Source organism: Electrophorus electricus, chromosome 1 (genome assembly GCF_013358815.1).
Source record: "Electrophorus electricus isolate fEleEle1 chromosome 1, fEleEle1.pri, whole genome shotgun sequence".
Lineage (NCBI taxonomy): Eukaryota > Metazoa > Chordata > Actinopteri > Gymnotiformes > Gymnotidae > Electrophorus > Electrophorus electricus.
The window spans coordinates 13,835,610-13,862,367 of record NC_049535.1 but is presented as its reverse complement, the minus strand read 5'-3'; the positions used below and the strand labels follow the sequence as shown (position 1 = coordinate 13,862,367).

Genomic DNA, 26,758 nt, shown 5'->3' with positions numbered 1-26,758 from the left:
ACGTGGGTGATTATTATTATTATTATTATTATTATTATTATTAGTAGTAGTAGTAGTAGTAGTAGTAGTAGTAGTAGTAGTAGTAGTAGATATCTTGATAATATTGTTGCAAACACCAGCGGGCCCAGCTGAACTATTTGGAATTTTTGTGCTTAATTGGAGAAAGTCATTCTCCATAAACAGCCGCAACAGCAACACGAGATAAGTTCATACAGCAATGCATCTGTCGTGGAATAATTCAAATATAGGCCCATGGTCTCAGACCTTTCGTTTGATTTTTGGAATAAAAGGATGATTAATTTTGTTCTTGTTGAAATCTGTGTCAAACTCTTGGTCAGTACCTTGCTCACTTTTTTTTTTTTAATTCGGGCAGTCTAATGCGGTCCTTTAATGTCACATGGCTATACTTCTATAAAATGTGTGTGTGTGTGTGTGTGTGTGTGTGTGTGTGTGTGTGAGAAACGTTCATCAGGCTTATCCTGATGGGGCTGGGTTACATTATATACAAACCACCATGAGTATCCATCCATTGGTTTTAACCCATCCCACCCCACCTCCTCCTACTCGCCAGACTTGACCCTACCTCTGTTTTGTAAATCTATGCCATCTATCTCTTGACGTTCAAGTTCTACGGAACGTCACGTCCGTACTTGAACTTGCAGCGACTTGGCTACTTCGTCTTCTTTTGCACGGAGCTATGAAGCCCAACGCACAAATGCCGTACCTGAATATCCACTAATATCTGTAATTCACTTTGGATACTTCATGCGATAAAGGATTTCTTCCGCAGTCTTCTTCATAAGACTGGATTTACCAAATGTGAACCAACCTGAGACCGTGTCCAACATGTCTCGACGCAAACAGGGCAAACCCCAGCATTTCAGCAAGAGGGGGGTTTCACGTAAGTTGAGTTCATTATTTATTCACAAATGCGGTTTTTTTTTTTTTGGAAAGCAAAGGGAGCATCTTGTTTAGTACAAAGTACAAAAAAACCTTGAATTCGTTACGAGAGAAGTCAGTCTGGATTTTTTTCAGTGCCTTCCATAAGGGTCTCCCTTATGCTTTATGAATGGACTCAAACAAGCGCAGGTAGATAAAAAGATTACCTACATATCTGGACTTTTATGCAAGCTAACCGCATTAGTCTATAATGTCTATAAATTATTATACTTTTGGACATCTATTTAGAAAGTTTGGAGAAAACTGAGTTGCATTAAGAGATAACTTTATAAACCACATTTCTTAAACCAAATGTTAAAACGTCATGCGGTTAATCTCCACTTATTATACTTCATCAGAAAGCATGTAAACGAGTTTTATAGTGTTAAACGTGGGGTAGTGTTCGTATCTTTTTTCTTATTAGTTTATGCAATAAATGTCGCTAAAATATCTAACATTGGTCCCATTTACAATGTTATTTGTTCAAGGCTTTCTTGGTGGAGAACGTGTTGTATAATAATTAAATCCAAAAGTATTTTATATTTTAGTTTTCATCTCTAAATCTACATTTTGGCCTCACTCTTCTTTGCTCTTGTTGGCAGAGCATGACATCAGCTTTAGCCCATAGGGGGCAGAACATTAGACGGAGGATGACTGTTTGAACTTGACCTTGATCGTGTCAAGTCTAACTTTTATAACGTTTATTTAGTTGTGGCGCATTATTGATTTGCACTCGAGGTATCTGTTTAAATACTAATAAAGCAAATACTTAAATTTAATGCTTATGCAATATACCCTGGGTAGGGCAAGATACTTATCCCCTTCTGCTCCATGGCATTGCTCTGCTTGGCAACATGGTGTTGCTCCAAGCCTGGGCTTTGATCAGCAGCACAATGGCAAATTTCAGATTTAAAAAGGAATTAACAAAGTATGCCATTTTATTAGGTTATTGATTTAGAACTTTAAGAGCTTATGTTTTCATCTATCACATCAATCATACACTGAACTGAATGCTTTATCACTTAATGAAGATTCTGATATTTTAATGCTACTTAGCGATGTAGGTACCCATGACTATGCTCAAAGCTGACTAACAAGGCCTTATTTTTATACTGAATTTGAATTAATTAAAAAAAAAATTCTCAGAATGTTAAATGATTGTTTTCACATTAAAAAAAATTAACAAAAGTATTACTTTGCTGCACATTGGATATTTTATAAGCAGAGTCTTGGTATACATTGATTAGGAGGAACTTTTTTTTTTTTTTGCCCTCAAGAATATGCTTGGAACAGCCACTGTTGCTCCTAACTGATCTGACACAAAATTACATCCTGGATAAGGCTGATGGTAACAATCCCACTTTAGCCCTGTACAGCAGCACATCATCTCCTTTGCTCTTTCATAAGCTTCATCTTATCTTCTGGGAACTACCCCATATAGCTGACACCTCAATATCTAACCTCAGTTTAGAGTATCCCAACACTTTTAACTTAATATGTTCCGATCATCTCAAAGTCAAATTAGATTCTATTTTTTGATTCTCAGAGGTGTTGGGTTCATTAAGATATGAGATTGGCAGGATAATGAACAGGGTCAAGAGACTAAAGTGAACAATGCCCTCCTTTTTTAAAACCAAATTGTGGTGGGAAACCAGTGTTTTTCCTTTTTATTTTGCTTTTTCATCATTCTTCTTTCTTTATCAGTTATATTCTACTTAGAGATACAAATAATATATTGTTGCATGCTCTTTAAACTGAGTTTACAAAGAAAATCGAAGATAAAAGAAACAACATTAAAAGTAAAACAAACATAGCTGTACATTACAAATCTGAAGTGATCATTGATGTATGCCTGTAGACGATGCCTCCACAATTAGATTGAAACAAAGTATATATCTGAAAATCAGCACTACCCCTGTTATCATTCAGATTGGTATCACTTATAAGTCACAACTTTGCTATATATGTTTCACAGTGCATCCGTTCTGCTAGTATTGTTATTCATTTATAGTATCTAGCTGATGCTTTTATACAAAGCAACTTACAATTATGTCTGAGAACAAGTTGAGTACTTTAACTACTGAACCACCACTGCCCAGTTATTCAGTTTTTTATTGAGTCACCATAAAGTTTTTAAATATCAAACAATACATCCTGGTTTTCTGTTATTTTATAAACCTGTCTGTATTTTTTTTTGTATGTGTAATAGCTCCCCATGTGTCAGATGACGTTCCAGAGGAGCCAGACACTCATGCTCAGATGGTGCAGTGCCATGATCAGGACCTCCTTACATGCGGTCAGTGCCACTCCAGGTTTCCTTTATCAGATATCCTGATCTTTATTGAACACAAACGGAAGCAATGCCAAGACCACATCTGCATGGAAAAAGCTGGGGAGCAGCAACTGTCTCCTCCACATTCAGGCCTGCGCCAGGCCTGTGTCCCTGTGGAGGTGGCTGTCCAGATGTCTCCCAATAAAGAGGAGTGCTTGTCCTCCACCCTCCGTGGAATATGTCCAAAGCGGGAGAATATAACAGGTAGAATTACTGGCTTATCCTTATTGATTTATTTAATATCTTTTTGCTATTTTAATTAGAGACATCTGTGTTAGGGTTAGGGTCATTACTGTATTTTATTTGTACATTTGTAAATTACTAAATTTTGCTGTATTGAAAAAACAGTTCAAAATTAAGACTGCAGATATTTAAGGAATTTTACAACCACTAAGTACTTCTGTATCACATCACTGTATTAAATACAAAATCACTTTATTACTAATATAAAAAAGCAAAAATATACGATTCAAATCTGTGGAAATTAGCAGCCTTAACATTCCAGAGCACAGCATAAACTATTTATAGAGCACAAGCATATACAGTTTGACTTCTGTAAATAAGGTTATGTAGCATACTCAGTAAGCCTACAAGCTAGGTAGTTTTCAGGGTAGACAAAACGTACTTTATTTTATGTTTGTTTTTTGTTGTAAGGAACAAAATGAGTTATAAAACAGAGGAGAATTACAAACAAAAAGACTTAGGTACATAGCATTCAATTATTCATAATCAGTGACTTTGTATCAGTAAGCCATGTCAGTTTAAAAATAGGAAAGCAGTAAATGGGTTGGCTCCTTTGTTGTTATGCATTGGTTTGCAGTGATTTTCCAAATATTTGCATCCATTTTAATGTTCACTTAGTTATTGTATATAATCTATTTCCTATAACAATTCATAAACTTTTCAATTTCAACCTGTAGGCACAGTAGAATCTGTTGCAGGTACTTGTGTCTAGCTAGTACAGATTTTGGAATATATCAGCAGAGATTGTATTAGCATGCACAAGTTTGAGGTTTCTAAAATGTTCACTAAGCTTACGTTGTTTAAGCAGATGTCTGTCATGACAGATGGAATTCCGTATTGGCTGTATCAACTCTGGTAAATCCGTTAAGTGTCATGACTGGAGAAATTTGCATGATAAACATTTAAAATGTGCATGTGGACACAGAGCAGCTAGTAAGCCCACCCCCTCCCTCTTTGTTTTGTTCAGTCTGAATGCCCCTCAGAAGACCAGATGATCATTGAGGGCAGTAACCCCTTCTGTACAGGCCTCCCTCCCCCACCCTCTCTCACACTCCTCTGTGGTTTTATTAAGCACCTCTGAGTGAACAAAATACTGAAGAGTGATTTACTTGGTATATTGCAATAATGCATTAATGTCTCACACTTGATGTAGATATGATCCCTTTTAGCTGATGCCCTGCATGCCACACGAGGCATAATCATTACTCTCTTTGAGTTGTGCTAGCACTCATGTCCTGCAGCCTTCCTTCCTTTCAGCCTGCTTGGCATGGTGCCACAGTTTTCTTGGGAGGGTTACTACAGCCTGTCTGCTACAGGGAGGTGAGACGGAAGGCTATATGGGATCTCTAAACTTTGGTAACTCACTCTGCTTCCACAAAGTGTTGGTGAGCAGGTCTGTGTAGTAGTATTTCTGTCACACAGAAAGACTGAGGCCTGCTCACCTTTTAGCTCTAAGGTGCTAGCAACACCAAGATCATGGGTTCAATTTCCAGGGAACAAACATAATGAATATGTAAGTTGATCTCAGTAAGAGCATCTGACAATAATTGGAGACGAAAGATGTAAGTGAGAGCTACTTTGACAGATGCTGAAATTATATTGTAAGAGTTCTGGAAATGTTGGCATTTCAGTCTGTTTTCTTTTTGAGCGTGGTTTTGTGAAGGTTATGTGGACATGTGCAGGGTATACAGATGCCATCCCACCAGAACAGTGATCTATGATAGATATGTTATATAAGTGATATGTTATAGGGCTGACTTGAGATTCATTACTTTTGCTCCAATCATAATTGCAAACTAATGGTCCAGCATGGCAAATTGTCTTAATATAATGGTAAGAGGTAAACTAAAAGGTGGTAAGGAAAGTCTAAAGTTCAGCAGCACCCTATTCCTATTACCTCTGAGAATGTGTCAGTGTATTTTTTTTCCTGTCTCTAATTTAGTATACCTATGCAAAGAAACAAACAAAAAACATTAATTGTCCTTAGCTCTATTAATCACCTCTGCAATTTAATAACAGTTGTGGTAGCACACTGGGGATATAGGAAGACAACGAGAACACCGGTAAAAGACCACTCCTCAATGTTTTAACTGCCCCCCACCCCCAAAAAGATGCTAATAGACATGCTCTGTCAAATTTTTTTGCTTTAATCAGGAAAAAATCTAATTAATAATTATTCTACTAAATAAACAAAATAATTAATTACTGTAAATTATAGGTAAGGCATCATCTTGTTTTTTTTAGGACTTCCATGTTCTACATGGTGGGGAGCATGATCTAGTGACTGTACTTTAACAACATAGTTTAAAAATTCTAAATTTTCTCTCCTCTGCTTATGTTAACCATCTGTGATGTGTAGTACCCATAATGTGTATGAGAGATAAGGACAGCAAGGATGCCAAAGGCAGTACAAACAGAAGATTATATTCTGGGCAGGTGGTTCAGACAGGCCTGGCTGTGGCAAAACGGGTTAGGCAAAAAAAACAAGATAGTTTACTTTTTTTCTAGACACATTTGATGAGGCCTGAATTTTTGGCACTTTTCTTATTATTAACAAATCAGGAGTCATGTTGGATTTAATTAAGAATTAGCATGTGTAAAATAGAAAAATGAAAAGAGAAAATCAAATAAGTCCTATAGAAGGAGAGGAACAAGTGGAAAGACAATTTAGTAATGGAGAGAAAAGAAATGGAGATCTATGTATTTTTTTGCATTTAAAAATAAGAGGGAAACTAAAAGAGTACATTTTATGAGATAAGGTAGACAGGCTACAAGTCCATCCTTGAGGGTGATTCTTTGATATTCAGGTAAACGGCACAATGGGGTATTAACACTGCCTGTGTTGGTGAGGATGGTGGACAACATGTCATTGATTATGGTGCTCTTCCAATCCAGGAATCAGGTGACATGATTATGATGTATGCTTTGTGTAGCTGCTTTGGGCTTTCGGTCCAGCCATATGGTGTTTTATCTTTACATTTGTAATGATCCTATCTCAGTCTATGGTTTTCAAAATGGTGGCTATATTAAGTGAATGAATGTGATGCTTACTTATATGCTGATAAACTGAGAAAAGGGGTGACATGTTCAACTGACAAAAGCAACATTACATGCTGATACATGGTGAGAATGAGTGAGTGTGTTTACTAATATATGATTCCCTGACAATGTCTGTTGAAAGGGAAACTGTGACAAGGAAACAATGCCCTCATAATACATACATACATACCTAAAAAAACCCAAAAAAAAACTATCCATTATCTCAAAACTAAGCACTACAAAAATTGCCAGAAATTTTGGGAGAACTGTTGGCCCGTTAAAGCACAGGACAAATAAAATTGTCCATATCCACTCTCTCTTGGGCACACAAATTAAAGATGACCTATTATACTAATTTTCAATGTTAATAAATGTTATTTTTCTGGTCTACTAGAATAGACTTCCATGCTTATGTGCTCCAAAACCACAATAAGTTTCTTGTACTATACATTTCTTTAATCTCTGTCTGAAATGCTTAGTTCGAGCTCTGGTGTATTTATGCACCCCCTCCTAATAAACTGTCACGGCACAGCCCTCTCCTCCTCGGTTCCTCCCCATGTGTGTGTGTGTGTGTGTGTGTGTCTAGCACCATGCCCCTACCATGTTCATTAGTCCTGTCACATCTGTCTATAGTTATGTTCATTGGTGGCACACATATTTAAACCCTTGTTTTATTATTGTTGTTATTAGTGTTTGACCGCATGTTATACAGGCTTGGTTGTGAGAGACTGTGCCACGAGACTGTTTGATGCTGTTTGTTGTGTGTTAGTCAGTAACGTAGTGTCCTTGTCTTGTTTGAGTTAGTTTTCTCATTGTGCTAATAAACATCTGTGTCATCTAACATGTGTGCTCGTCTTTGCATCCTGCCTTGCCGCCCAACGTTACATGAAGCAGGTCTGCCCTGCTTGGTCACCTCACCCACTCTGTCCTAATTGGTCAACCACCAATCTTGCTGTCTACAGACTGTACTCTAAATTGAAAATGTGTTAGATTTATCAGTCTTAATAAACTCAATCAATCTCAATTATAAATAATTATTATAATTATACAAAGAAGATTTAGACTGAACATTGGCATAAGTTTAACATTTTTTTCTTGTGTTTCTTTTTGGTATAATTTATTTTCAAGCTGTACTGTGCCTTAGAAATAATTTAATCTATGGTAGTTTCCAAGTGCTTTACAGGACCTTACATCTTTACATCATAAGTCCACCTCCAAACTTGAACACTGTTCAACATCTAGTGAATGGGGGCAGGTATCACTGTATTTCCACACAATTTAAAATTGGGACTACAGCTGATTAGTAAAACCCTTATAACACACTAAGAAGTTGTCAAGTTAGCCTTGTTAGCTGAGAAGCCTACAGCTAAGCACTGTAATATGTGTTTAGCCGCAATGTGTTAGATACAGTAAAGCAAAAACAAATGAACAAAAAAAAAAGGTGTCACTTGTTTACCTTCAGTTCACAGATACAGCGGAGCTTCAATAGGTGATGGTTGCCATATAGCCAACTATGGAGAGAGGTTTTTACAAAGTAGTATTTATAAAAGCAAAACTTTTATAGTTTTATGTTTAATAATTCAGTTGGACACAATTTCTGGTCTACATTTGTTTGTTAAAAGTACCAACAGCTGTGAAAAGTGCTGTTTCTAAAGATTCCTCTGCTTAGACTAAACATTACCGTGGAATCACGCAGCGCAGTTTCAAGAGTCAGTTGTAATACATCTGTTACATTAATGTCAACCTGAAATCAATACTTTTTTTTAAAATCTTTAAACTCATGTTCAGTCACATTAATCAGGATTCACAGTAACAAATCATTTAGCCAGTTTTGTTTTTCTGAAATCAGCAAAAATGCAGTGACTTCTGCCCTTCTCTAAAAAGCTTCTATTTCACATGTCATGTCCCACAGGAAAAAATAATACCAACCAGTAATATTATGGTGTGTTTCAATGTCTAGTTGCACTAATGTTGGCTAGCAACATGACTAAAATGTGTGGATTTATTTTATTATTATTTTTTGATACCAATACTCTTGTTCCCCACATCTAAAATATCATGGTAACGAGCCCTTGTAGCTTGAATTATATTTTCAAGGTGTAGTACTGGAGAATACCAGATTATGTTTGAGGCATTTTAGCCAGGATTGTTTTAAGAATACAACTCACCTACACTCTACAGATACAGCAGTTCTTTCAGATAGCTAAAATTACTTTGTATAGATACAATTTGGCAATGCTCTGTCTGCTTTGTCACTCTTACTAAACTAATATTCATTGCCAAACTGATCATCTAGCACTGTGTAATGATAGAGTGTAAACATGGATTCATTACCCTCATGATGAAGTGCAGGCTATTCGCACTATTCAAAATCCAATCAAATTCTGATTGATAAAATCATGTCCTGCCCATACTTTCCCCCCATTTCACTCAGAAATATGTCAGGTTAAGTAAGTAAATTAAGTGCTTTTTTTTTAAAGCAAGTAGGTAGTATATGTAGCTAATGTTAGCTACTAGTACCTCTAAGTAACTAGCTTGCATAGCTAGATAACTAAATAGCTTATTTACATAGAGGATAATTAAATTTTTCTGCCTGTGTCCCATTCAAAGAAATAACCTGTGCTGTCCTGTAAGCCTACAATATAAGATGTCAATCCCTTTTCCAGGTGGATTTCTAATTATATTTCAACAAGATGTAACTCAGCAACTAACTTGGCTACAGCCAACAATGCCACACTTGAATGGTCATAGTAGCTACCTTGCTTGGTTTAGACATCACAAATCTACACATAAGAATGCATAGTTTACAGGTTGTGAACATGAAATTTATTTATATAGCGCTTTTTACAACAGCTGTTGTCACAAACCAGCTTTACACATGTTACTGTCCAAGCCCCCAGTGAGAAAGTGAAGAGAGATGGTGACAAGGAAAAACTCCCTAGAACATGTGGAAGAAACCTTGAGAGGAACCAAGACTAAAGAGGGGCCCATCCTCCTCTGGCCATCCTTTAGGAGTAAAATGTGCAAAAATTGAGTATCAAATTGAACAGTCCTCCAGGAGGTGCCAGGCACACAGTAAATTAACTGAAACATTGGTGGGAACATTCACAACGCAGTGTCTTCTTGACATGGCTAGCTACAAAACTGAACAAACTCTTCAGGCTTCCAGTACTTGCTATGCATTGTGTGCCAAGCTTGCTGTTTGGTGGGCAATATGTAAGGTGTTATGATTGTGTCACCATGCAAATAGTGGTTTATTTGGGAGAAAATTACTCACTCTGGCATGCACTTTGGGCTTTGTAACTGCAGACTGTTTACATGCACAACAAGATATATAACAATTTAAAAAAGGGAATAACTAGAAAAGCATAATAGGTCCTCTTTAAAGAAAATGTCAGCACAGTTAAAACATTATGACATTATGGATGCATATGGGATTGCTTTGAATTTTTACATTTTTGTGCATGTCCCTGATTTGCATGCTGTGAAAGAATGCACTTTTACAGTTTAATGAAAAAATAGTTTGAAATTGACATTGAAAAACCTGACAAGTCAACTCAAATCATTTGAGAAATCTGATTTAACAAACCATTTAAGTTTATTAACTCAATTCTGTCATAAATCATTTTCTTAAATAACTATGAACAAAGCATGTTTGTTATATACAATTAAGCAATAGTACCAATATTGTAATATTTGTTAACTCATTAAAATTAAGTATCTTTGACTGATGCAAATTACATTAAAGTAACTTATGCACCCACAATTACTACCAACTCATTTTGAACTATTAAGATAAAAATAGTCTATAGATGTCACAGCTTATAAAAAGCAGCAACTCGTTTAATTTAAGGAAACCAAAAGTGTTAATAAATGTAACTAGCATTAACTCAGTACAAACACTTAAAATTTATAAAGACTCTATACCAAAACACTTAAATACAAACATTTATTCAGTCCATCAACTTCAATGACAATGAACATTCCCATTAGCTGTTAAAATAATAAAATCGATAAAAGAAAATTGGGGTGCAATGCACAGAGCAAATAATTTTTGTAAAATGTAATAAAAAATGCTTAAAAGCTTACACATGACTACCTCAGCACCAACTACTGCTAGTGATGTGATACCTAAATTCCACAATACAAATTCGCAATGATGCAAAAATGTGAAATGGCAGCAATGAGGCATTTTAGGGAAAAAAAGAAAAAAGACCTGAAGAATAGTATTTTTGGTAGAATCATGCCTGGAAATGTTACTTGAGAAACAAATATAAAGATTTCTCAGTAAAATGTCTTACATGCACAGCAGTAATACATTCCCATCAATGTTTTTTCCATTATACTTCTCAATACTTCTTACACCACCAGTTTGTTCTCAATCAAAATAATAATTTGCCAGTGGAGTACATTTCACTGATCAGCTTATAGTGTTGCAGTGACATTTACTCACTTCATTGAGGTTCTTTCTGGATTTCTTGAAAATGAACCAATTTAAAGCTAGGTGAACTGATGAGAAAACATGTAGGACTGATATGTAGGTGAACTGATGATAAAATATGTAGAATATTTCCATCTCCTTTACTGTATTTTGTCATATTAGTTAAGGCTATATGAAACTATATGAAACTGTCTTTGTTAAGGGAATAGACATTGATGGAATGCAATTGTATATGTTCAATTCTGTCGGTCACTGCAAATGTAACCTTATTGAAAATCTTTGCTTGAGTCACAGTGGAAATGATGAAATACTCAGAGTGATGTATGTCTAAAACCATTCATATAGAATACAGGTGTAATTTGTTTTATGTATTTTAACATTTTCTACTGGGGCCTAAGCAAAAATTGTCAAATATTTATACTTTAACCAGCACTGGAAAACCTCATTTAACCTTGCTGTCTTCATATTCACTGTTTAAATTAAACAGGTGAATGCTAGCAGTTTGTACATCACTAATGACATGAACATTGACATATTTCCTAAAGACAGTGGTAATTTTAGTATTCTGGGTTAGACCTCAATTTCAGTGGGCTGAGGTCTATCCTGACCTGCATGGACCTCACAATGACCTTGATTTATGAGGTCCATGGAGGTCGGGACAGACATTTTGAAATGCCCAATGAAAGTTCCTTCATTGCTGATACTCCCTTTTACCTTTATGCATACTACATTTCCTGATGCTTCTAAAGGACCATGCAAGCTAGTGACACAGTCACAGCCAGAACTCATCAAAGGTGATTAGTGCAATATCCAATTTGTTGTTACCAATGTTAGCCAAAGGATAAGTCATAAAAAATTAGTGTAGTGCAATATATAAAAAATGGTCAATTACAAGGTAAGACCATGCAAGGCAGTTCTTGTTCACCTTTTGGAGACAGACACAAATATCCATGGAATGACAAAGGTGAAGGATGCTTTAGGCAGTGATGAGACCAGTAATACTTTAATTAATTTGAAAACTTGAAAGTTTTCATAAGGGATCTAAATTGATGAACATCAAAGCTCTTTTGTTCAGTGTCAAAACTTCAGTTTTCTGATCTGCATATTATGTGGAGGTTCCATGTATTATTCATTGGTAAATGTTGTGTTGGGTTTTACAGTGTTAATAAAATCTGTAGGTAAAACAGCAACTAATACTGCGCCTAGAGATGCTGTTGAGTGATGTTCATCAGGTGTTTTAATGCAGCTTGGTATAATTCAGTTAGCAGCACTGTCAAACAAAGCAATCAAGTTTGGGAAGTCAGTTATAAAGAGCCTCTCTGCAGATGCCCTATCCTCTACTGAATGGAAAGAGTCAGTACCAAATATGGATAGTCCACTCAGTGGTAAGACATAGTCTAAATCTGCTGCAAATGATGAAACTGGGAAGTTGTCTTCTGAGATTTTTTTTGCTGTGTCCACTTGCAGCCAATTGCTTTGGTATACCTGGCTCTGTTGTTTTGAAAATTTAGCAGTTTGACTTGGCAGATTTGGAAGAAAAAATATTACTGATACAGCATGTTTTAAGATGTACTTAGATATGAATTTGTACAGTTGTGGAAAAATGTGTTGCATAGTTTTCAAGTTATTTGAACAATAAAGTGAAGCTTTTTGCAACATACCAGAAATCCTGTGTGAATTCCAGGCCTAGAGGCTACTTATTTCAAGATGACTTAACTGGCACATAAGGTTTGTTAGAAATGGAGGACAATGTGTCCAGATACTGTACATGTCCAACTCTTCACAGTCCATTATCTGGATTAGTGATGTTTTCAAGGGACAATTCATTTTGTTGTTGACCCCAGATGTGGTCAGTTGTCTGATACTGTCAGTTAAACAGTTAAATTGCAAATATCATTTTACAACAAGAAAATGGCTTCCTTTACACAGGAAACAATGGGAAAAAAATTAATTCAAGTTACTTTGCTAATAAGGCTAACCATTGTTGATGTTGTTTGTATATATGGCTGACTGTGTGTGTTGGATCGGTATATTTAAAGATTTTCCTGCATGAAGAGGGATAAATAAAACTTTTAAATAAAAATCACGATCTACATGATTCAATGGATCTGGTCCCACATTCCATAGGTAAGCACTATTGATCTGGGTTAAAATATGCAAATCTTATAGAGCTGCAGTAATATAAAAAGTGGACATAACCATGTGTTTACACCAAGTAATGAATTCAAGAAGAAAAGTTCTTAATTGAAGGAGGTTGAAATGTACTTAATTCTAACCACTACAACTTCTCATAATATTTTGTTGAGAACATAGAAATTGTTTGACATATTCTGGCTGAAAGTTGTTAAGCAGTGTATATGACCGGTCATAAGTCAGCATTTATAAATTTCAGCTTTGTGAAGCACATGATTTACAGTTGTTCTTGATACTGGTTCAAAGCAATGCAGATTGAAGTTTAGTTGTGTTTTTATAATATGTTGAATATTGTTGGGGTGTCATATACATACAGAGGTGATGAATTAAAAGAATACTAAAATTACATTTAAAAGATCAAAAGGAATTAATTACTATTAACAATAGTTGTCAAGGATGAATAGTTTAAATAAGTGTATTATTCCTACCTCTAAATGTCTTCAAATTGTCAGATAAACTATATATACTTCTTTCAGAAGTTCCTCTTTGTACTCCTAATTCCAACAAGTGTTTATATATTTCAGAGTGTGAAATCTCATTCTGTAACATATTCTGGATGAATTCCTCATATGGTGCCAGTGTTTCTGACCCCATTGTCAGCCTGTGCAGTGTGAATGATGTAGGTTACATTTGAGACAAAAGCTTCCTGGTAGAAGTAAATAACTAAATAAATTACCAGTTTCATGCATTTAAATTAGAATTTTTTATTTTCCTTGTTGGTGCAAATAAAAGGAAATGTAATAACATTGCATATAACCTGTTCTCTGTATTTTTAGACCAAATCAGAATTCAGATAACATGTAGTTTCCCATTTTCCATTTTCCTATTTGGAAACAAAAATTTGGATAACAGGTTGTTATCCGATTTCAACGGCCAAAACCTACATGAACCTACTTAGCAGGTGGGTGAAAGGAGTTACATAATCAAATTCTATTGCATAGACATTATAGTAACTTTACTGGTGATAACATGATAGCATATGTGAGGAAGGCCTTACAATTGATAGTTTCACCTGATTGAACCCATCTGGACTGATATTGGAGAGTGCCTTTTCTATTGCTTAGTTGGTACACAAGCCTACAGGTTCAATGTGGAACCAATGGACAATGAAACAAACCCAGCGTGTTCTTGATCCTCTGGACTTTATTCCCAAAGCTGGCTTAGTCAGAGACCTAGCTGCACTAGTGCGTAGGCCTTTCCAGAAGGTAGCATAGTAGGAATCTTGGTACCTGTGGTTCTGTAGGCTGTTCCTACCTTTGTTGAAGTTTCTAGAATGGATTAATCACTAACGGCTCAACAAAAGTTCAGTATTTATCAGCACAAACAAAAACAGAATTGCTTGATCACAAGTAGGCCTATAGGTCATATAAAGGTGGTGATCAGCTAATTCTGACAAACATAAACAAAAAAAATTAAATGAAACTGAGGTCTGTTAGCGTGTTGGCTTAGTGAAGTTATTGGCTTGGTTCCTTGGGTACAAATTAAACTTATTTGTTTCTTCTTGTGTATTGTTTATTGTTTTTATTTTGACCTGGGCATCAAAACTTTATTTTTCTCCTCCACCTTGTCTCTCTTTAAAACCAGAACAGGTTTTAAGAACAGGTATGCATCAAGGGAGGGGACGCCTGTCCAGAGTTCATGTATATAATATCCTTTGTTTTAACTATAATGGGAAAAGGCATTCTGAGGTGGTTCACCATGAGCAAAATTAACCAATCATACCTTTTGAATAAAGACTTCAAACAGTGCAGTATCATACACATAGACAATATGAAACTTTAATTCCTTTCCTACTTGCTTGAAAGCTACAAACTACTAACCTTCTAATATAATCTAATATATTTTGTCTAATTGGTTCAGAGAAGAATCCTAGTAAACACAATTTGAAGTGGCTAACAATTTTATTTATGTTAAACATGAGGTAAGCAATCTATAAAGAAGGTAATAATGAGTAATGGACAATAATTATGACAAGTAGTGAAGATAATTAGAAAAGAAAACCATGGACAAATTACCAAAATAATAGAAGCAAACACAATTTGAAGATTACACTAAGATAACCAGACATTGCTTGCTTATTACAAAATTTGAGGTCATGGTGAACACCATATTAAACTGTTATTACTCTGTAGATCTTAAATCTATGGGAAAGAAATGTATCAACATTTCTTATTGCCATGTTGCACAATGCACCTATGAAAGACAAAAATATTTATTATATACATTGATATCTCCTGCACATAAGTTCAAATGGAAGTAAGTTTTATCCTTTGAATGTGCACAGAAAATTTTGGTTGTCCTGAAACCTTAAAGTTTGATGGAATTTAAGAACATAGAATTTAACAGACCTCAGAAACTGATGAAATTGTGGAAATCAGGATATTCCCACATTCCAAGATGGTAATTTTACAACTCCTAGGGCCAGCAGAAGAGGACAGAGAGCCATAAAACTTGGGTCACGTGTCCTTGCTGAAGTCGTAAACCTTATTTTGTTTAATCCTGTTAATGGCAGCGTAGCTGGACTTACTGGCACCACAGGCATCCCGGTTCCTGTCCGTGGGTAGAAGGTGAAATGACCCACCCTTACCAAACCAATTTTTTATCAGAGGAATAAGGAGTAATCTATCTTTGCTACATGTGCATCCATCTGATCATCACAGACTGATGTGGTTTGCATGGGGCTGTGCATGTTTTGCTTTGTCATAATTATAAAACTCTTCTTAAAACTGATGCATCAGGTCTTGAGTTTGGGTCTTTTTACAGATGTTAGAAAACACAGACCACATGATTCCATTATGATGCTGTCTGTTCTCAGCCTTATCTTATTAGTTAAATGTCTGGCAACAGTAACATGAAAGAAATGGAGAGAAACCAAGACAAAAAAATTCAGTAATTTTTAAGGCTATATATATTTCCCCATTTGCTACTATAACTCATCTTAGAACATATGTATCCAGTTATGGTGACTACTGGAACCTGGCGTAGAGCCTTAGCACTGGGGTGAGTGTTGAAGAATGAAGAATTGGGGTTGCCTGATTCAGCACATACACACTGAATTATTAATTCTAAAGTAAGATTTTGGTTTCTTTATTTCTCTTGTTATTTAATTTTTATGCTAGGGAATGGTTTATACACACTACAATATTCATTTTGGCTCAAGTCTAAGCACTGCTGTCTGTGAACAAATGCCTTGTATGTAAATATTGCCTCATAAAGCTAAGCAGCTAATATTGTTTCATTAGTTGTATTACACTCATGTCAGCTACTAATAGAAATAATACTTATGCTTAAATAAAATAATAATCTTAGTAAAACAACTTTTGGTCATATTATTTAAACAATTACAAAGTTTTTAATGAACTGTCAAATCTTTAACACTGGGGCATAAGCCACAGTAGATGGGAAGCCTTGAATGTTGACTCTCTGGCTGCACCGCTGACTGGCAACACTAGTCTTTTTGTACTGGTCCATGCTCTGCCTGAGGGAACCTCCTCAATGAGCTCTTTCACCAGACCCTGCAATTACATGCTTTTTTTTAGGCCTGTGGTATCAAGAGAATAAACTAAATAGAGGAAACAGTATTGTTCAAAGTAATTGCTGGAAAATGAATAAACATCGGAACATTGTAAATATATATCCGCTTAGACAAATAATCTAATCTATGGCATAAACATCAGACACTGATGGAATTTATTTGACTTTGGAACTTCAATACTACATGGATTCTATCACCTCTCTGAATTTGAAAGAGATCTGACTTTGGTATTTTGTTATTTGAATGAGTAAATGAGATTATTATGAGAGTGAACGAAACAAAGGGCGGAAGAGAATGAAACCAAAACAAGGAAGCACAATGACACAAGACCAGGAAGAAAACAAAGCATGTGGAAAAGTGTCGCCGTGAGAAACACAAAGCCAGTGAGGGGTGATTATGACAGAGACCAGAGACCAGAGGTTCTTTACCCCTGTACTGCTACAGTATTTTTAATACTCAGTCAATTATTTTACTTGTTTGCTGATCAAAAATCAGAATCATTATTTAGAAAAAATAAGGAATTAGGGGTCTATAAGTGTCTATCTAATCAAATCAAAATGTATTTATATAGCACTTTTTTTTACAACAGACATTGTCACAAAGCAGCTTTACAAAAGTTCAAACCCCAGTGATCAAGCCAAGGGCAACAGTAGCAAAGAAAAACTCCCTAGAGCATGAGGCAGAAACCTTGAGAGGAACCAAGACTCAAAGCGGGGGGCTTGTCCTCCTCTGGCTGACAATGGTTACCACAATAATTAAAATTTTAAGATAAAAATTAATTACTAATACTAAAATGAAAAAAATAAGCAATTAATGTCTAGTCCAATTTTCTAGAGGTCCTAGTTTTGTCCCGAGGGAGTACGTGTCCAAAACCCATCCCACAAGAGAAGGTCCATTAAGTGTGGTGGGCTACAGCAGGGGACATCTGGGGGCGATGAAAGTAGCCATGGCAGCTGACATGGGTTGAGGCTCAGTAACATCATGACCTCAGGGGTTAGGTGTACCTCAGCAGAAAGAGAGACTAGATTATTAGGCATGTCCAAGTACTAGGGTGCGTAAATTGGGAAACTATATTGTGCAAAGATGGACTCCGGCAAATCTAGCTATTGCCACACAGCTAAAAGGATAGAGCCAGAAGGAAACACAGGCATCATGGCACCCTGGAACATCAGCACTCTGCCACTTTCAGTCAACAAACTTCAGTGACAAAACAGAGGTGAAGTGACATCCCAGTTTACCATAACTCAATGCCCATGGACCCCCAGATCTACAGCTTTACCTAAGATGGGAAGTAGTTAATAAAATGTCTGACTGTACAGTACAGTTTTCAACCTAGCCTTAAATATTGAGACTGTGTCTAAGATTTGAACATTTACAGGAAGGTTATTCCATAGTGTTGGAGCTTTATTGGAAAAGGTTCTGCCTCTGCGTTAGATTTTCTTATTCTTGGTAATAGTAAAGACCCTGCCTATTGATCTAAGCATATGTGGTGGATCGTAATGCACTAAGAGTTCATTAAGGTATTGTGGGACAAGACCATTCAGTGCTTTGTAGTTTATTAGAAGTATTTTATAATCAATATGAAATTTTACTGGGAGCCAGTGTAAAGTAGCTAAGATAGGAGTGATGTGATCTCAATTCCTAGTTCTAGTAAGAACTCTGGCTGCTGTATTTTGAACTAGCTGGAGCTTGTTTAGGGACTTAATGGTACAGCCAAATAGACCGGCATTACAGTAGTCCAATCTTGAAGTAATAAATGCATGTCCAAGTTAGAAAGGAAAAGTAGCTGAAATTATGTAATTGTGGTTGTTTCATAGTACTGATATTCAAATGTTTAGTACAATTTATTCAGCGGTGTCTTTTCAAGATGAAACACTAAGTCAATTATTGTGAATCTAATTAAGTTTTTCAAACAAACCTTTTGTAAAATACAAATGTGTGTTATCTTGAGTTTGCATACATTTATCTATTTATTTATTTATTTTTAATAGCTAATCCCTAATCACTGGTCACCCTAACCCTAACCCTAACTATCTTTTCTGCATCATGTGAGGACAGCATGTTCTTAATCTTTGAAATGTTCCTAAAGTGGAGAAAGGCGGTCCTAGAAATATTATTTACATGAGCTTTGAAAGAGACTGGAATCCATAATAACTCCAAGATCTTTAACTGTTAGAGAAGATGTGATTGGGAGACCATTGAGGTTCATTGAGTAATTAGAGAGTGAGGACCTAGCTGTCTCTGGGCCTAATAGATACACATCTGTTTTGTCAGGATTAAGTGAGAGAAAGTTCCTTAACATCCAGTGTCTGATTAGGGGTCTAACCATTGCCTCCGTCAAAGTAAATGAACGACCCCATTCAGTGGCCAGAGGTATGATATCCTGATGTAAATTAATAATGTTGTTGAATCACCAGGTACTGTTTTTCTGACATCTGTCACTTTTTTCAGTAGTTAGGGCTCTTGTTGTGTGTCTGTCCAGTGTGACATTTATTAGTTATTAGCTCATTTATTAGTTAACTTATTAGCTACATTGGTAAGATTAAACTCTTACAAGAGTTTAGCAAGCTAGCCAGCTAACACTGATGTAGTTTATTGCTTTCATCCTCTCTGCAGATGGCCTGAAGCCACAGATTTCTTAATTTACTGTCTGTCGCTTTTTATAGAAGTAAAGATAATTCTAAACTGTTTGTTTGTAAATGTATATGTTATTTCATACACACACATACTTTTAGGCACAGTGCTACTATTTTAATCAGTTTGATAGTTGTCAATCACTCACACCACTTGGTGTGTGATGAGCCATACATGGAACCTTCAGACTGATTGCCTGAGAAAGATTGCCACAATTTTTCACTCCTCAAGATCTTACTTGGATGCATGTCAAGATACCAAGTGCCAACCAAGCATAGACTGACAAAGAGTACACCATCTTGCAGAGCAGAGTTCTGAAGCATCCAGAGAGACTGAATTTATAGTTTCAGAGTGACTTTAATGTGTTTAAGGAAGGGTGTGGTAAATACACCTTGTAGAAGTGCTAGCAACCTCTTCTTATGAATTATTTCCAATTTAAGTTCAGGACCTTTTATGTTTTGTTAAAGAAATAGACCGTGTATCCATATAGATAATGATTTATACCTTGCTTGGTGCATGTACCTTAGTCAGTGAGCTTGAATTACTTGTAGTTGGGTTTATTCATAGCCAAGGCATAGTGGAGGTTATTCAGATCTTTCCCTGTTGCTGAAGATGTTTTTTAAATGTATTTTAATTTCCACAATACGATTTGTTAATGGTCAACACTTGGCTCTGGTACATATATCAATGCATTCTGATAGTATGTGTATGCACTAGCTTCAATTAAAATCCTGGTTACGTCATCCAAGATATTACAAAGAGCATGTCAAATAATTTCCTATTCCTGATGTGTATAGCTATCTGTGCAGTATATCAGTTCAATATTATAATAGTTGCATTTCCATAGTAAAATGGTGTGGAAGTGCACAGATGCTTGAGTGAAGTGGATTACTTATCAGTTTAAAAAAATCTGTAATAATCATAATCATTTTAGTCACTAGTCACATAGTCTACTAAAGACTTAAATCTATTCTGAATGAGTCCTACGGATGTGTCTGACATTCCAGATATTTCACAGACTTTGATTCTTCATTGTAAAATTAGTCCTCCTTCAATCCACCTTCAATAATAATAAGAGCCTTTTAATACCGTATATCTCTTGTATTCCACCCACTATAATTTAAAATAATGAGTAGGTTAAAGATTGTGGCAATGGAAAAAGGAAAAGGTTATGCAAAGACAGTTGGTGGCAGTTAATTGTAATCTTTGCAAATTGTAAGTATCACAATTTCTGAATCCCTGCCAAATATTTAATGCAGCTTTGACTGAATGCATTTTTTTCTTCGGTCTTTATGTTCAAGTTAGAAAGGAAAAGTAGCTGAAATTATGTAATTGTGGTTGTTTCATAGTACTGATATTCAAATTTTTAGTACAATTTATTCAACAGTGTCTTTTCAAGATGAAACACTAAGTCAATTATTGTGACACTAATTAAGTTTTTCAAACAAACCTTTTGTAAAATACAAAAGTGTGTTATCTTGAGTTTGCATACATTTATTTATTTATTTATTTTTAATAGCAAATGCCTAATCACTGGTCATGGATCACTGAGAACTGATATTTTTCTACTTCTTCCCTTCAGAAAATGAAGAGCCTAGCAGTTACACATGTATAACATGTGTGCAGCCTTTCAGCACTGCATGGTTTCTGCTGAAACATGCCCAAAATACACACGGCTTCCACATCTACTTGGAAAGTGAACCAGGAGGCCCCTTAACACCACGTGTGGCATCTGCTTCAGACATGGTGGGAGACTGTGGTTCACAGCCACCCTTGCACGCAACCTATCTAGTGGACAGCAGTCCCTTCAACCTAATGACGATACAGAGCAGGGATGATGCTTCAGCCACAATGGAGGGTCAATATCCTAGGACACCTCCACTTTTCAGTCCCCCACCACATCACCACATGAGCACTGATGATGTGACTCTGGCCCATCACCACCCAAGCACCTTTGACAGGGTAATGCGACTGAATTCAGTCCCCCTGGATGCTCCATCTATGGACTTTTCACGCAGGCTACGGGAACTGGCTGGACATTCTAGTGCATTTTCACCACCCATGTCTCCTAACCAGCCCAGCCCTATTCAAAAGCTTCTACAGCCATTCCAGCTGGGGGCTTGCCAGTCTCCTTCTGGCCCCAAAACTACACCCAGCCAGCAAATACTCACTACACCAGTCCTCAAGGTCAGGTCCTGTGAGTTCTGTGGTAAGTCTTTCAAGTTCCAGAGCAACCTGATTGTTCATAGACGCAGTCACACTGGAGAAAAGCCTTACAAGTGCCACCTGTGCAATCATGCTTGTACCCAGGCCAGCAAACTGAAACGCCATATGAAAACTCATCGACATAAATCCTTCACCAGATCCAAAGCAGATGATTGTCTTTCAGTTGCCAGTTCTCCTGATCCAGGCACTGGTGACTTACTAAACAGTGCCACCAATACTCTCAAATCAGTAGTGGCTAAGTTGACAGGTGAGAACAATAGAATGATTCAAGAAAATGGAGAAGTAGAAGATGATGATGAGGAAGATGAAGAGGAAGAAGAGGAAGTAGAAGAGGAAGAAGAAGAGGAGGAGGAGTATGAAGAAGAGGAGACTGAGAATAAAACAGGAGAGAAAAATGATTTTAGTTTGCTTCTAGAGGGATCACGTCATCATGAAACCAGTAGGCAGCTGCATAGCAAAAGTGCTGAGGTGGTTCAGGCTTATTACAACACTCTAAACCAATACAAACAAGGTAACCCCAGCTCTGGTAATGATTCAGGTGACAGTGATTCAGCTGTTGAGTCTGACAAAGCTGAAGAAGGCTGCAAATCAATGGTGAATGGAATATCCTCCTTATCTCATGAAGATGTTGCACAGAAACTTTTGGCAGGTAGCCCAGGCTCCCTCAGCTCCCTCAACAAGCGCATCAAGGTTGAGAAAGACCTTGAACCCACAACCCCTACAACCCCCAATACTGAAAACATTTATTCCCAGTGGCTGGCTGGATATGCTGCCTCTCGTCAAGTCAAGGAACCTTTCCTCAGCTTTGGAGACTCAAGACAATCGCCTTCTGCTACTTCCTCTGAGCATTCATCAGAGAATGGCAGCCTCAGGTTTTCCACTCCACCTGGTGAGTGGGATGGAGCACTGGCTTGTGAGCACAGTGGTACAGTATTTGGGACCAGCACTCCCCATCTGAACTCTAGACGATCCAGCTCTAAGGATGGCCGTCGCAGTGATACATGTGAATTTTGCGGCAAGGTTTTTAAGAACTGCAGTAACCTGACAGTGCATAGGCGCAGTCACACTGGTGAGAGGCCTTACAAATGTGAGCTATGTAGTTATGCCTGTGCCCAGAGCAGCAAGTTGACGCGACACATGAAGACACATGGACAGTCTGGAAAAGATGTTTACAAGTGTGAAATTTGCCACATGCCTTTTAGCGTCTACAGCACTCTGGAAAAACACATGAAAAAGTGGCACAATGATCGACCCTTGGCCAATGATATAAAAACAGAATGGAATGAAAACACACACTCTGCCATGCACTGAAAAACATTTTGGAATAATGTGAAGTTTAATGCTTTTTACGCCTTCCTAATGTGCAATAAATAGCATTTTGTACTTAGTTACTTTTTAATTTGGCATGCTTTTGTGTGTTAATTTGATTTGATAGCTGTATATTTGGTGATGGTAGTTTCTATCTTATGTATTGCTGCATATAAATTTGTGGATATCAAAAATAGCATAAAAACAAATTTCCATGGAACACAATAGAAAACTTGTCATTATACCTCGTACACAAAGATAAGAGACAGATCATAATGCCAGGCCTCCATACCTGACCATACACCATGCGACCACACACCACATTGATTATGCTCTTAAATTTTGTGACAGTTTTTATTTAAAGGCTGAATGAGGACCACTGTTCCAACTGCAACCAACCATCTATGGATTTTTTTTGCTGATTTTACAACTGATTTCAGCTATCAACTCAAGATATTTCATTAACTTGCCCTGGAACTGTTTTTTTTTTTTTTTCTCTCCACACTAGTCACACAGAGAATACATTTTTGGAGTGAAGACTATTGTACAGTATGCAACAGAAAAGTGTTGAAATACAGTGACACTGGCCAATCATGGGCATCTGTGGGCCAATCATGAGTCACAAAGTGGTAGTGATATCCTCCGAGTGTGTTACTTTGTTGCATGAGCCACAGCTTGACAAGATGTGGTGATTGTCTATATGTGCTTTGGAGGAAACATGTGACAGCCCTAACCCTCCCTGGTTAGCAGCTGGCATGTGACACATGAGATGTACCTGATGGGTGAGAATTGAATATTAGGTACAAAATTGGGAGAAAAATCCAAAAACAGAATATACAAAAGAAAAAAGACTATTGTATGTACTGTACAGTAGATTATAGAGCTGTCAAGTCACATGGAATGTTGGTTCTGGAATTTTTTTTTTTCTGCTATGTTAATCACAACTCTTTGTTAGTCTAGACACTTTGCCGTTAACAGTGCAGTCATATAAAAATTTTATTATTTTACATAATGGGATAAAACTAGGCACTGTAATGTAAGAACTTCCATCAATAACTATAAATGCAATGCTTAATATTAAAAAGGTTTGTTTTTTAACTGTTAGTGCCATAGATTTCTGATGCACCAGTTGTAATATCCACAAGCCTTCTCACCTCCCAGCTACTAGGAGACACAGGAGCTTTATGTGGTAAATAAGTCACATCATATCTAGCTAGTTAGGTGCAAATTAACTGTTACACATGTGCAAATTTAGAAAACTCAGTGTTGAATCACTAGCAGGTAAACATTTTGTTTGAAATTATTTTCAGGGACAGTTTCACTGTGTAGCCAGCTGCCTAAAAGAGATAAATATAGGGCAATGTGTAATTTGCTGTTCTAACCAAGGCACTCGTGTTGTCATTTTTTTCTTTTTTCTTTTATATATATATATATATATATATATATATATATATATATATATATATATATATATATATATATATAATCATACTGATTTGGTGGAATCCTAACCACACTACTTCAAAATTTTTCTGCTACAATCCACAGAAAAACTAGTTTCCCAGGTGACCAAGTTAGTTTGTCAGCTCTTGCATCCATGTAGTGGCTAATTCTAAAATACACAGGTGTGGACCATTTTAATTAAGATTGCAACCTGAGCCTAAGGTAGGATAAAGAAGTAAGGTAGCTAGCGTTATGCAATATAGGAACCTTATAAGACACATTTAGTCTTCATCAGTGGTGTAGGTTTCATTTCAACTTTGGGGGTGGGACAATGCTCACACCACCCAACCTAACATCATATATTAGTTGTGTGAGGAGGAATTATTGTGGGGGACATGTCCCCCCAACCTAAAAACTATGCCAATGATCTTATTGGATATGTTGGGAGTATCAAGAAGCTGCCATAGCTTGTTAGCCAATTTAATACAACTGTGAAATACTTAATCTTTTCCTAACAGTTTATCTCAGGCATGTTCTACGCTTTCACTGAAGAAATTACTTGAAGGAATTTTTTACCCATGTTCTTCAGATATTTCCAGGATATTTGTTGTAGTGAGATGGTGAAAGGCAGATGCAAACCATCAGGTGGAGTAATCTGTATTGGTTAATCACCCGTATTGTTTAATCTTGTAACAAGTGATGTTGGTCATCTAGAACAGCAACTAAATCAGTTTGTTTCAAGAACAGCAACTAACAGTAAATATGACCAACTGAAAGTAATTTATCACAGAACAGAGATAGTGGAGATAGGTGGTCGAATTGGTTGCAGTTGAGGGGTAGGGGGCTGCATACCCCTTTATACAGAGTAAAATACGATTTACTTGTATCTATTTCTGACATTTTTGCTACTGATCTACAAAAGTTAATCCACTGAGCACTATATCTATTCATTTATTAATGTATTGTGGAACATTTAAGTTTTTGTTGTGTCATCTATCAAAATATGCACTGGAAACTTTTAGAACATATTAAGTTTACTGTTTCTTGTGAAAAGGAGTGCCTTTTGTGTTTTCAGTGCATCTGCCATTTGCCATAAGCTTAAATTCTTAGCAAAATGTTGAAGATGAGTACAAATATGCTCAATAAAATTAAGGTTCTTGCATCAAGCACCTAATAAGAATTCAGTGATTGCAGGAATCCAGTAAAAGATTTTCTGTATATAGTTAATTACTATATCCTATTATGTTATTATAAAAGTTTGACTTTTATTGGCATGCTTTTTGGTTTTTCGTTGATCTATTTTGGTATTAAAATAGTGTTTTCATATTTTGTAAAGTATTGATTTTTTTAAAACCAAGATTCCTTTGACTTAAACATTTTGTTTGCGACATCCTGTTTAATGGTCTCTACTTCAGTTAAATTTTAGTTTTGTTCAGTGCATGACAAATAATTGTTATACAGACATTCTTGAAAGTAAAATGTATTGTAGATGCATAAAACAAAGATTTTATTTTTTTACTTAATACATGCTGTTTCATTACAAGCCAGATAAAACCCAACAAACATATTACAGTTAAAAAAAATTTTGGGGGTTGGTTGGCTATTTAATAGTGTATTAAATTCGTAAAATGTAAAACAACAGGTTGGCTGGTTTTACAAGACCTTTTTTTTTTTAATTCAATGCAGAATTAACTATTAATTATAATGGTTGTAAACTTGACTTTGTTTCCAAGTTTGCTTTCCCCTTTTTTCTAATGTGAAAGAAATGTAACATTTCCTGCACTTAGTGGTATGCATAAGCACTTGCCATAGCAGTCGTATATTTTACACACACACACACACACACACACACACACACACACACACACACACGTACATACACAAATACATATGTGTGTGTGTGTGTACAGTTTATACAGTACCAGTCAAAAGTCTGGACACATTTGGACTGAATGTTTTGTACATAATTACAGAGGCAGTGCGTAAGATTTAGAGGCAACTAGCAGATTGTAACCAACTGAATACCCCTCCTTCACACCTTCCTTTCCAAGTATGCCATACTACTTCCAAAATCATCTCATCATGTAGCCATGAAATGCCATATTATGAGCTTACTTTAGATATTTAGAATTTGTATTTAGTTAGTCTGTAAATCTGTTATTTTTACTAATTCCTCCATTGTGGAAGCATTGCTAATGGAAGCTAGCTGCTTTGTATGCTAATACAAGGTAATATTAGCAAAGTAGTAGTAAAAGCTATTTTATTCTAGGTGTTTTGTCTGATTGTGAGATTTACGAATATGAGATTTACAAACATTAGAAGACTTTTTCCCCCTCTAAGACTGGCTAGACTAGTGTTACGGAGGGCAGAGACTTGAACTACAAAGCTTTGTTTTTTAATGTTATACTTTTATTTGGAATAACTT

General features: G+C 36.3%; 1 protein-coding gene across 1 annotated transcript; it reads left to right on the top strand.

Moving 5' to 3' along the window:
• Positions 1-711: 711 nt before the first annotated feature.
• bcl11ab (BAF chromatin remodeling complex subunit BCL11A b) lies at positions 712-22,893 on the top strand. The gene is made up of 3 exons (XM_027014950.2): positions 712-901; positions 3,149-3,475; positions 20,939-22,893. The coding sequence occupies exons 1-3, from the start codon at positions 847-849 to the stop codon at positions 22,891-22,893; spliced, it is 2,337 nt and encodes a 778-aa protein (XP_026870751.2). The 5' UTR covers positions 712-846.
• Positions 22,894-26,758: the final 3,865 nt, after the last annotated feature.

Excerpts from the sequence above, each read along its gene's own strand:
- bcl11ab (XM_027014950.2), top strand. The coding sequence starts at position 847 with ATGTCTCGACGCAAACAGGGCAAACCCCAGCATTTCAGCAAGAGGGGG. Across the intron at positions 902-3,148 it reads CAGCAAGAGGGGGGTTTCAC|CTCCCCATGTGTCAGATGAC; the intron begins GTAAGTTGAGTT and ends TATGTGTAATAG. Across the intron at positions 3,476-20,938 it reads AAAGCGGGAGAATATAACAG|AAAATGAAGAGCCTAGCAGT; the intron begins GTAGAATTACTG and ends TCTTCCCTTCAG.